This window comes from Oncorhynchus masou, chromosome 6 (genome assembly GCF_036934945.1).
Source record: "Oncorhynchus masou masou isolate Uvic2021 chromosome 6, UVic_Omas_1.1, whole genome shotgun sequence".
NCBI classification, from domain to species: Eukaryota; Metazoa; Chordata; class Actinopteri; order Salmoniformes; family Salmonidae; genus Oncorhynchus; species Oncorhynchus masou.
In genome coordinates, this window is record NC_088217.1 from 6096286 (window position 1) to 6108927 (window position 12642).

Sequence of the window (12642 nt, forward strand, 5' to 3'; positions counted from 1 at the left end):
TTGTAATATAGCCTAAACTTTCACAATAAATCCATTGTAATATAGCCTACTCTTTCACAATAAATCCATTGTAATATAGCCTAAACTTTCACAATAAATCCATTGTAATATAGCCTACTCTTTCACAATAAATCCATTGTAATATAGCCTACTCTTTCACAATAAATCCATTTTAATATAGCCTACTCTTTCACAATAAATCCATTGTAATATAGCCTACTCTTTCACAATAAATCCATTTTAATATAGCCTACTCTTTCACAATAAATCCATTTTAATATAGCCTACTCTTTCACAATAAATCCATTTTAATATAGCCTAAACTTTCACAATAAATGATATAATTTTTTTCCCGAAAGACCCAGAGTCCTTATGCGTATAACTCTACCTTCATGTGCATACTACCAATGACCTCAACTAACTGCACATTGACCCTGTATTGGTACCCCCTGTATATAGCCTCCACGTTGACCCTGTATTGGTACCCCCTGTATATAGTCTCCACATTGACTCTGTACCGTAACACCCTGTATATAGCCTCCACGTTGACTCTGTACCGTAACACCCTGTATATAGCCTCCACATTGACTCTGTACTGGTACCCTCTGTATATAGCCTCCACGTTGACTCTGTACCGTAACACCCTGTATATAGCCTCCACATTGACTCTGTACTGGTACCCTCTGTATATAGCCTCCACGTTGACTCTGTACCGGTACCCCCTGTATATAGCCTCCACATTGACTCTGTACTGGTACCCTCTGTATATAGCCTCCACGTTGACTCTGTACCGTAACACCCTGTATATAGCCTCCACATTGACTCTGTACTGGTACCCTCTGTATATAGCCTCCACGTTGACTCTGTACCGGTACCCCCTGTATATAGCCTCCACATTGACTCTGTACCTGTACCCCCTGTATATAGCCTCCACATTGACTCTGTACCGGTACCCCCTGTATATAGCCTCCACATTGACTCTGTACCGTAATACCCTGTATATAGCCTCCACATTGACTCTGTACCGTAACACCCTGTATATAGCCTCCACATTGACTCTGTACCGGTGCCCCCTGTATATAGCCTCCACATTGACTCTGTACCTGTACCCCCTGTATATAGCCTCCACATTGACTCTGTACCGGTACCCCCTGTATATAGCCTCCACATTGACTCTGTACCGGTACCCCCTGTATATAGCCTCCACATTGACTCTGTACCTGTACCCCCTGTATATAGCCTCCACATTGACTCTGTACCGGTACCCCCTGTATATAGCCTCCACACTGACCCTGTACTGGTACCCCCTGTATATAGCCTCCACATTGACTCTGTACCGTAATACCCTGTATATAGCCTCCACATTGACTCTGTACCGTAACACCCTGTATATAGCCTCCACATTGACTCTGTACCGTAACACCCTGTATATAGCCTCCACATTGACTCTGTACCGTAACACCCTGCATATAGTCTCCACATTGACTCTGTACCAGTACCCCCTGTATATAGCCTCCACATTGACTCTGTACCTGTACCCCCTGTATATAGCCTCCACATTGACTCTGTACCGGTACCCCCTGTATATAGCCTCCACATTGACTCTGTACCAGTACCCCCTGTATATAGCCTCCACATTGACTCTGTACCTGTACCCCCTGTATATAGCCTCCACATTGACTCTGTACCGGTACCCCCCTGTATATAGCCTCCACATTGACTCTGTACCAGTACCCCCTGTATATAGCCTGGCAATTGTTATTTATGGCTGCTCTTTAATTATTTGTTACTTTGATTTTAAACCGAATCAAATGTATTTATAAAGCCCTTCTTACATCAGCTGATGTCTCAAAGTGCTGTACAGAAACCCAGTCTAAAACCCCAAACAGCGAGCAATGCAGGTGTAGAAGCACAATGCAGGTGTAGAAGCACAATGCAGGTGTAGAAGCACAATGCAGGTGTAGAAGCACAGTGGCTATTTCTTTTTTTATATTTTTCTTTGTTTCTTACAATTGATTTGAAAAAAGTCGCTGGAAAGGCATGAGTTCTGCTTCGTTGGGGTTTTTCTTTTGCGCTGTACACACTAGATCAGTCTCTCATTCAAAATTTGACAAGCGCTTGATAATGTCTCGAATTTCACGATTAGAGGGACAATAGAGTTCTGAGTACCAGGCAGTTAGCAAGTTTAGTAGACTACTAAGGACCATCAGCAGCATCAGAGCTCGGAGAAGCCTAGTTACCGTGACTACACGGTCACATGGAATTTGACTGATTTCATGACTTGAGACCGCCAGTGTGGCGGTAATACCGTCCCCGAAACAGGGGTCTGGGGTCTGGGGTCTGGGCTCTGGGGTCTGGGCTCTGGGCTCTGGGCTCTGGGCTCTGGGCTCTGGTCTCTGGGGCTGTGCTCTCTCCTAATCCTTACTCATTTATGCATTTAAATATAATTCTAATTCAAAACTGGTGCAACCAGTTATTGTGAATTGTAAACATATTTCAATGACTTTTCTGCCAAAAAAAGAGCCTTCAAATGCATTTCCATTTGCTTATTTTGTCTGATGTGGTACAAACTGTTTCATTGATTGATTGTTTAAATTAATCCAGAGTGTAATATTTAGTTTGATCCGGACTCTTCCACAGTTTCAATTAAATAAAGACCAAATAAGGAAAGCTGCTCCCACCTGATTGGCTCCGGTCTCAGGTGGAAGTTGAGGGCGTCAACCAGGACCTCCTCAGCAAATGGGGGCTTGCCGTTCTGCCGCTGGAGGTCGAAGTGGGCGGAGTTTCCAAGGGCGTGGACACCGGTGTCTGTCCGACTGGAGATGGATAGACAGAGACCTGGTTACACACACACACACACACACACACACACACACACACACACACACACACACACACACACACACACACACACACACACACACACACACACACCCGCACACAAACACACACGCACACACACCCACGCACACACACACACACCCGCATACACACACACACCCGCATACACACACACCCGCACGCACACCCACACACTCACCTGGAGATGGACAGAGAAACCTCATTCACCGGCCTCAAACTCCGTACCGCATCCTAACAGAGAGAGAGAGAAAGCTTTTACTATCTCATCCTGGAATATACAAAGTCTGAGGTCACCTGCCTTTGGCCTAAAGAGCAGGAACCCAGACTTCATCAAAGAAATCAGAAATACAGACATCGTCATCCTACAAGAAACATGGTATAGAGGAGACGGACCCACTGGTTGCCCTCTAGGTTACAGAGAGCTGGTAGTCCCATCCACCACACTACCAGGTGGGTGGTATAGAGGAGACGGACCCACTGGTTGCCCTCTAGGTTACAGAGAGCTGGTAGTCCCATCCACCACACTACCAGGTGGGTGGTATAGAGGAGATGGACCCACTGGTTGCCCTCTAGGTTACAGAGAGCTGGTAGTCCCATCCAGCACACTACCAGGTGGGTGGTATAGAGGAGATGGACCCACTGGTTGACCTCTAGGTTACAGAGAGCTGGTAGTCCCATCCACCACACTACCAGGTGGGTGGTATAGAGGAGATGGACCCACTGGTTGCCCTCTAGGTTACAGAGAGCTGGTAGTCCCATCCAGCACACTACCAGGTGGGTGGTATAGAGGAGATGGACCCACTGGTTGACCTCTAGGTTACAGAGAGCTGGTAGTCCCATCCACCACACTACCAGGTGGGTGGTATAGAGGAGATGGACCCACTGGTTGCCCTCTAGGTTACAGAGAGCTGGTAGTCCCATCCACCACACTACCAGGTGGGTGGTATAGAGGAGATGGACCCACTAGAAGCCCTCTAGGTTACAGAGAGCTGGTAGTCCCATCCACCACACTACCAGGTGGGTGGTATAGAGGAGATGGACCCACTGGTTGCCCTCTAGGTTAGAGAGAGCTGGTAGTCCCATCCACCAAACTACCAGGTGTGAAACAGGGAAGAGACTCGGTACCAGGTGTGAGACAGGGAAGAGACTCGGTACCAGGTGTGAAACAGGGAAGAGACTCGGGGGGGGGGTATGCTAATTTGGTATAGATCAGACATAAGTCACTCCATTAAATTAATCAAAACAGGAACATTTTACATTTTGGTTAGAAATAAATAAGGAACTAATCTCAACGGAGAAACATTTCCTCCTGTGTGCCCCTTTCAAAATGTCTCTATTTCTGCATATTTTCGCTCATTTTTATTTTACCTTTATTTAACCAGGCAAGTCAGTTAAGAACAAATTATTATTTACAATGACGGCCTACCTGGGAAGCAGTGGGTTAACTACCATGTTCAGGGGCAGAACGACAGATTTGTACCTTGTCAGCTCGGGGATTTGAACTTGCAACCTTCCAGTTACTAGTCCAACGCTGTAACCACTAGGCTACCCTGCCACCTCTACACTCTAACCACTAGGCTACGCTGCCGCCTCTACACTCTAACCACTAGGCTACCCTGCCACCTCTACACTCTAACCACTAGGCTACCCTGCCGCCTCAACACTCTAACCACTAGGCTACCCTGCCACCTCTACACTCTAACCACTAGGCTACCCTGCCACCTCTACACTCTAACCACTAGGCTACCCTGCCACCTCTACACTCTAACCACTAGGCTACCCTGCCACCTCTACACTCTAACCACTAGGCTACCCTGCCACCTCTACACTCTAACCACTAGGCTACACTGCCTAGGTTGTGCCATCTTTAGCTGCAATGACTCTAACCAAACACTTCCTGTAGTTATCGATCAGTCTCTCACATCGCTGAACTCATTGCTCACTATGGTTGTGAGGTCTGAGGTCCGCTCACCAACCAATAATTAACTAAATGGGACGAACACCAAATTGAGACTGCATGCAAAATTCTGCTAAAGCATTGTCTATGTACAACGTAAAACACCAAATAATGCATGCAGAGGAGAATTATGACGATACACGCTAATTATCAACATCCAGGAAAGAGCAATTAAATTCTACAACCACCTAAAAGGAAGCGATTCCCAAACCTTCCATAACAAAGCCATCACCTACAGAGAGATGAACCTGGAGAAGCGTCCCCTAAGCAAGCTGGTCCTGGGGCTCTGTTCACAAACACACCCCACAGAGCCTCAGGACAGCAAAACAATTAGACCCAACCAAATCATGAGAAAACAAAAAGATAATTACTTGACACATTGGAAAGAATTAACAACAAAAAAACTGAGCAAACCTGAATGCTATTTGGCACTAAACAGAGAGTACACAGTGGCAGAATACCTGACCACTGTGACTGACCCAAACTTAAGGAAAGCTTTGACTATGTACAGACTCAGTGAGCATAGCCTTGCTATTGAGAAAGGCCTCCGTAGGCAGACCTGGCTCTCAAGAGAAGACAGGCTATGTGCACAGTGCCCACAAAATGAGAAGGAAACTGAGCTGCACTTCCTAACCTCCTGTTTTGACCAATGTTCCCTTCAATGTTTGGAGGCACTGAGCAAATTTGAGGTCTTATGAAACGGAAACTTGATCGTTGTGAGAATTTTGTGCAACTTCCATCTTTTCCAGTGAACACTGAGGCCTTTACAGTTTTAGAATAGTAGCCAATAGGTTATTGTGGCTATTGGAGCATAATGTAGGTCTACCAACAAAACCAATGGAGCAAATCCCATAACATTACCACATGGAAATAGCTGTTGATTTCTATGATATATCCTATATGTGGTGTTCAGTTCATACGTTTTTTTTTTTTACATTATAAAGGGCTTGACATTAATTAATGATTTTTTACATTGCCTGTAACACCACGGGCCAAATAGGTGACCGTAAATTGCATTGTATTGTGTTGTATAATGCAAGAAACCACTTTACAAAATAAAAGTCATTATTAGTAATAATAATAACAGATCATTAGACAACGTGGGCTTATTTGCATTTTAAATTTAGTCTCAAAATGGAAACAAAGGACTGGGTTTGATCCAAGATGAAAAGTGGGATGTATTCGGAGGGTACGGGGCAACAGAAGACGAACAGCAGAGGGGCTAATGATCTTAGAGATGGGGAAAGGGCCGATAAACCCGGGGGGACTCCCCCCGGAGGGGCAGATCTCGGGTGGACAACGATACCCGGTGCTGGAGACGATACCAGGGAGCCGGGGTCCAGTTGAGGTGTGTTCGTCGTCGATACCTGGAGGTGGTCTTGAGAAGAGCCGACCCGGTACGACGGGATGATCTCGGTTCTGGGGTTGTAGTGGCGTGACAGCGCACCTCCAGCTTGACATATTTGGATCCCGATCGGTACGAGATGGAGAAGTTTAACCGGGTGAAAAACAGGGCCCATCTAGCTTGCCTGGAATTGAGACGCTTGGCGGTGCTGAGATATTCCAAGTTCTTGTGGTCTGTCCACACAATAAACGGATGTTTCGCCCCCTCCAGCCAGTGCCTCCACTCCTCCAACTCCATCTTCACCGCGAGAAGCTCACTATTCCCCACATCGTAGTTCCTCTCCAGGGCAGAACGCTGGGACAGGTCAGTCCCCACTCCTCCAACCCCATCTTCACCACGAGAAGCTCACTATTCCCCACATCGTAGTTCCTCTCCAGGACAGAATGCTGGGACAGGACAGTCCCCACTCCGACATCCGAAGCACCGGCCTCCACCACGATCTGGCGGTACGGGTCAGGATAAACCAAGATGGAAGCTGTGATGAAACGTGTTTGAGATCCCGGAACGCTTGGCCAGCAGCTGGAGACCTCGTGAACGGAACCTTGGGAGAAGTGAGTGCTGATAGGAGGGAAGCCAGGGTGCTGTAAAGCGGTGATAAACATTGGCGAATCCCAGGAAACGTTGCAGTTGCACTCTGGACATAGGACGTCCATCACCGCTCTCACCTTACCGGGATACATCTGTAAACTCCCTGCAGCGATGATGTAACCCAGGAAGTGGATGGTGGAACGATGGAATTCGCAATTCTCTGCTTTCACAAAAAGCTGGTTCTCCAGGAGGCGTTGGAGAACCTGTCGGACGTGGAGCACGTGTTCTTGGGGGAGCGGGAGAAAACAAGGATTTCGTGGAGATGAACCAGTTCAACATGTCACGGAGAACATCATTAACCAGAACCTGGAACACAGCAGGAGAGTTGGTAAGGGAAAAATGGCATGACCAGAAAATGGCATGACCAGATACTCGTAGTGAACACTGGCCGTGTTGAAGGCAGTCTTCCACTTCCCATATCCGCACCAGGTGGTAGGCGTTCCGTAGGTCCAACATGGTGGCCCACTGGAGCGGCTCAACGGCAGAGGAGGTGAGTGGTAGGGGGTAGCGGTTCTTCACCGTGATGTCATTGAGGCCCCAGTCGCTCGATGCACGGGCGCAGGGTTTTGTCCTTCTTCTCCACAAAGAAGAACCCTATGCCCGGCGAGGGAGGCAGAAGGACGGATGAACCCTGCAGCTAGGGAGTCCTCAATGTAGGTCTCCATAGCCTTGGTCTCCAGACCCGACAGAGAATAGTCTTCTCCAGGACGAAGTCCAGCGCACTAACATCCATGGGAATGGAGAGGGGCTCAGTGGGGATGCCCAGCTCGGACGCCAGGGTAGCGTCCATAAAGCTGTCATCGGCCCCAGACTCAATGAGTACCCAGAGAGATTAACTGGTTCCCACACAGCAAGATGGCTTGAAAAGGGGAGAGAGTAATGGGAGAAGGAAAGTTATCCGTATGTCCCACCAGAATACGCGCTACTACCGGTGAGCCTGTTATTTTAGTGGACAGGTGGCCACGAAATGACCACTAGTCCCACAATACAGGTAACTCTTCGTGTGAAGCCTGTATAGCCATTCGGCTAGGGACAGCCGAGTTCTGCCTAGTTGCATCAGCTCGGGAAAAGTTGAATTGGCAGACTTTGGAGATCGTTGGGGGGAACTCGGGTAGCCCCGGGTTCCCGGGTTCTCTCGGCAATGGCGCCGTTGGGGACTTCCGGGGTGTCTCGGAGGTGAGGTAGAAGCCATGGGCGGGTGAGATAAATTGAACCTACTCTCCTTCCTTCGCTCACGTAGTCGCCCATCGATCCAAATGGTCAAGGCGATGAGCGAGTCGAGATCCGTCGGTAGTTCCCGGGCTGCAAGCTTGTGTTTTACTTCCTGCAGGAACATGTCGAACAGCGGTTCGGGTTCCAGGCACTCTCAGCTGCCAACGTATGGAAATCCACTGCATAGTCTGCCACAAGCTGGAGTAACTTCCGGGCAGCCTCTCTCCCGGACAATGGAGCATCAAAAACTTTCTTCACCTCCGCCACAAAATCCTCCAGACTGAAGCATACGGCCGACTGTTGTTCCCATACTGCCCTATCCCAGGCGAGAGCCCTCACGGACATCAGCGTGATCAGGTACGCTATCTTAGAGCGAGGGGAAGGAGGAGTTCTGCAGCTCGATAATGAGGAAACACTGAGCGAGAAACGCCCGACAGGTAAGTGGGGTCCCCAGGTAAATCGGGGTGTACGGGGAGGCGTTGCTACTAACAACCAGGTTACTGACAGGCTTGGAAGTTACCGTCATGGTAGGCTGCCTGACAAACCACCCGCGGAATTGCTCCAGCAATGTGTTCAACACTCGGTCATGGTGTTCGGTCTGAAACCATAAGACTACAAAGCAACTCCTTATGCCTTGCAATGGTGGCTCCTTGGAAGGAGATGGTCCGAGTCTGCTGGGTCAATCATGGCCAGTTCATACTATCATGTTTCAGGAGAGGACCCAGATGCAGACATTGTCGAATGACAGGTCAAGGGCAGGCAGAGGTCAGTAATCCAGATCAGAGTCCATAAGGTACAGAATGGCAGACAGGCTCCGGGTCAGGGCAGGCAGAATGATCAAAACCGGGAAAACTAGAAAACGGGAACTAGAAAAAGACAGGAGCAAGGGGAAAACGCTGGTAGGCTTGACAAACAAAACAAAAACAAAACAAACTGGGAACAGACAAACAGAGAACACAGGTATAAATACACTGGGGATAATGAGGAAGATGGGCGATACCTGGAGGGGGGTGGAGACAAGCACAAAGAGGTGAAACAGATCAGGGTGTGACAGTCATCAAACTGTTGGAAAGTTTGGAAGCACAGAATCATCTAGAATGCCATTGTATGCTGTAGCGTTGGTGATCTTAGGCTTGTGTGCGGCTGCTCGGCCATGGAAACCCATTTCATGAAGTTCCCAACGAACCATTATTATGCTGATGTTGCTTCCAGAGGCAGTTTGGAACTCTGTAGTGAGTGTTGCAACCGAGGACAGACGATTTTTAAGCGTTATGCACTTCAGCACTCAGTGGTCCCGTTCTGTGAGCTTGTGTGGCCTACCACGTCGCGGCTGAGCCGTTGTTGCTCCTAGACGTTTCCACTTCACAATAACAGCACTTACAGTTGACCCGGGCAGCTCTAGCAGGGCAAAAATGTGATGAACTGACTTGTTGGAAAGGTGGCATCCTATGACGGTGCCACGTTGAAAGTCACTGAGCTCTTCTACTGCCAACGTTTGTCTATGGAGATTGCATGGCTGTGTGCTCAATTTTATACACCTGTAAGCAACAGGTGTGGCTGAAATAGCTGAATCCACTAATTTGAAGGGGTGTTTACATACTTTGTATATATAGTGTATCTTTCCTATCATACTTTGCACATTGTTACAACACCGTACATAGCCAATAATATAATGTTTGAAATGTCTATATTATTTTAAAGCACGTGAGTGTAATGTTTATTGTTAATTTCTGATTGTTAATTTGCCTTGTTTATTTACCTTTGTTTGTCGAGAGAGAGAATGAAATTGATTCTTGACTTGAACCACCATGAGCTCGTTGTGATGACAAGCTAAAACAGAACGGTCAGAAATAAGCCTGAGAATGTCGGTCCACAAACTGAATCATGGAACAAGATTCTAAATGAGACATTCCATTCCCGATAAATGTGGAAACAGATGGGAACACATGTTTATATGCCTGTATAAACTCCACTTTATTGTGCCAGTTTCAAGGACCCAGATTAAGACTAGACCTGGACCTTAAAAAAAAGCCCTTTCAATGGAGATTATTTTAGTCCTGTAGGCTTACAGTCCATAATGTTCTGTTCATGGGAGAGGTGTAAACAAGAGGTATATAGTCTCTTAGTTCATGTGATAGGAATAACACAGGAAGACTTTAAATGTGCCACCTATGAAATGAGAATACAATCATGTCTGGTAGGAGGTGAACCCATAAAGCCATGTCTGGTAGGAGGTAAACCCATAGAGTCAGGTCTGGTAGGAGGTGAACCCATAGAGCCATATCTGGTAGGAGGTGACCCCATAGAGTCAGGTCTGGTAGGAGGTGAACCCAGAGTCTTGTGGTAGCAGGTAAACCCATAGAGTCATGCGTTAGGAGGTGAACCCATAGAGTCATGTGGTAGGAGGTGAACCCATAGAGCAATGTGGAAGGAGGTGACCCATAGAGCCATGTGGTAGGAGGTGAACCCATAGAGTCATGTGGTAGGAGGTGTACCCATAGAGTCATGTGGTAGGAGGTGAATACATAGAGCCATGTGGTAGGAGGTGAACCCATAGAGCCATGTGGTAGGAGGTGTACCCATAGAGTCATGTCTGGTAGGAGGTGAACCCATAGAGTCAGGTCTGGTAGGAGGTGAACCCAGAGTCTTGTGGTAGCAGGTAAACCCATAGAGTCATGCGTTAGGAGGTGAACCCATAGAGTCATGTGGTAGGAGGTGAACCCATAGAGCAATGTGGAAGGAGGTGACCCATAGAGCCATGTGGTAGGAGGTGAACCCATAGAGTCATGTGGTAGGAGGTGTACCCATAGAGTCATGTGGTAGGAGGTGAACACATAGAGCCATGTGGTAGGAGGTGAACCCATAGAGCCATGTGGTAGGAGGTGTACCCATAGAGTCATGTCTGGTAGGAGGTGTACCCAGAGTCATGTGGTAGGAGGTGAACCCATAGAGTCATGTGGTAGGAGGTGAACCCATAGAGTCATGTCTGGTAGGAGGTGAACCCATAGAGTCAGGTCTGGTAGGAGGTGAACCCATAGAGTCAGGTCTGGTAGGAGGTGAACCCATAGAGTCATGTGGTAGGAGGTGAACCCATAGAGCCATGTGGTAGGAGGTGAACCCATAGAGTCATGTGGTAGGAGGTGTACCCATAGAGTCATGTGGTAGGAGGTGAACCCATAGAGCCATGTGGTAGGAGGTGAACCCATAGAGCCATGTGGTAGGAGGTGAACCCATAGAGTCATGTCTGGTAGGAGGTGTACCCATAGAGTCATGTGGTAGGAGGAGTACCCATAGAGTCATGTGGTAGGAGGTGAACCCATAGAGTCATGTCTGGTAGGAGGTGAACCCATAGAGTCATGTCTGGTAGGAGGTGAACCCATAGAGTCAGGTCTGGTAGGATGTGAACCCATAGAGTCATGCATTAGGAGGTGTACCCATAGAGTCATGTGGTAGGAGGTGAACCCATAGAGTCATGTCTGGTAGGAGGTGAACCCATAGAGTCATGTCTGGTAGGAGGTGAACCCAAAGAGTCATGTGGTAGGAGGTCATCATAGCACTGAGACGGCACTTGTGAAGGTGGTAAATGACATTTTAATGGCATCGGACCGAGGCTCTGCATCTGTCCTCGTGCTCCTAGACCTTAGTGCTGCTTTTGATACCATCGATCACCACATTCTTTTGGAGAGATTGGAAACCCAAATTGGTCTACACGGACAAGTTCTGGCCTGGTTTAGATCTTATCTGTTGGAAAGATATCAGTTTGTCTCTGTGAATGGTTTGTCCTCTGACAAATCAACTGTAAATTTCAGTGTTCCTCAAGGTTCCGTTTTAGGACCACTATTGTTTTCACTATATATTTTACCTCTTGGATGTTATTCGAAAACATAATGTTAACTTTCACTGCTATGCGGATGACACACAGTTGTACATTTCAATGAAACATGGTGAAGCCCCAAAATTGCCCTTGCTAGAAGCATGTGTTTCAGACATAAGGAAGTGGATGGCTGCAAACTTTCTACTTTTAAACTCGGACAAAACAGAGATGCTTGTTCTAGGTCCCAAGAAACAAAGAGATCTTCTGTTGAATCTGACAATTAATCTTAATGGTTGTACAGTCGTCTCAAATAAAACTGTGAAGGACCTCGGCGTTACTCTGGACCCTGATCTCTCTTTTGAAGAACATATCAAGACCATTTCAAGGACAGCTTTTTTCCATCTACGTAACATTGCAAAAATCAGAAACTTTCTGTCCAAAAATGTAGAAAAATTCATCCATGCTTTTGTCACTTCTAGGTTAGACTACTGCAATGCTCTACTTTCCGGCTACCCGGATAAAGCACTAAATCAACTTCAGTTAGTGCTAAATACGGCTGCTAGAATCCTGACTAGAACCAAAAAATTTGATCATATTACTCCAGTGCTAGCCTCCCGACACTGGCTTCCTGTCAAAGCAAGGGCTGATTTCAAGGTTTTACTGCTAACCTACAAAGCATTTACATGGGCTTGCTCCTACCTATCTCTCTGATTTGGTCGTGCCGTACATAGCTACACGTACGCTACGGTCACAAGACGCAGGCCTCCTAATTGTCCCTAGAATTTCTAAGCAAATAGCTGGAGG

At 47.3% G+C, this 12642-nt stretch overlaps 1 protein-coding gene across 1 annotated transcript in view; it reads right to left on the reverse strand.

The window, feature by feature from the left end:
- The window catches only part of pusl1 (pseudouridine synthase like 1), a 73825-nt gene that overhangs the window by 39354 nt on the left and 21829 nt on the right, over positions 1–12642 (reverse strand). The window contains exons 4-5 of the mRNA XM_064967467.1: positions 3041–3093; positions 2682–2816 (exon numbers count right to left, since the gene is read on the reverse strand). Of these exons, the coding sequence (XP_064823539.1) occupies positions 2682–2816; positions 3041–3093 (188 nt within the window). The remainder of the gene's footprint in view (positions 1–2681; positions 2817–3040; positions 3094–12642) is intronic.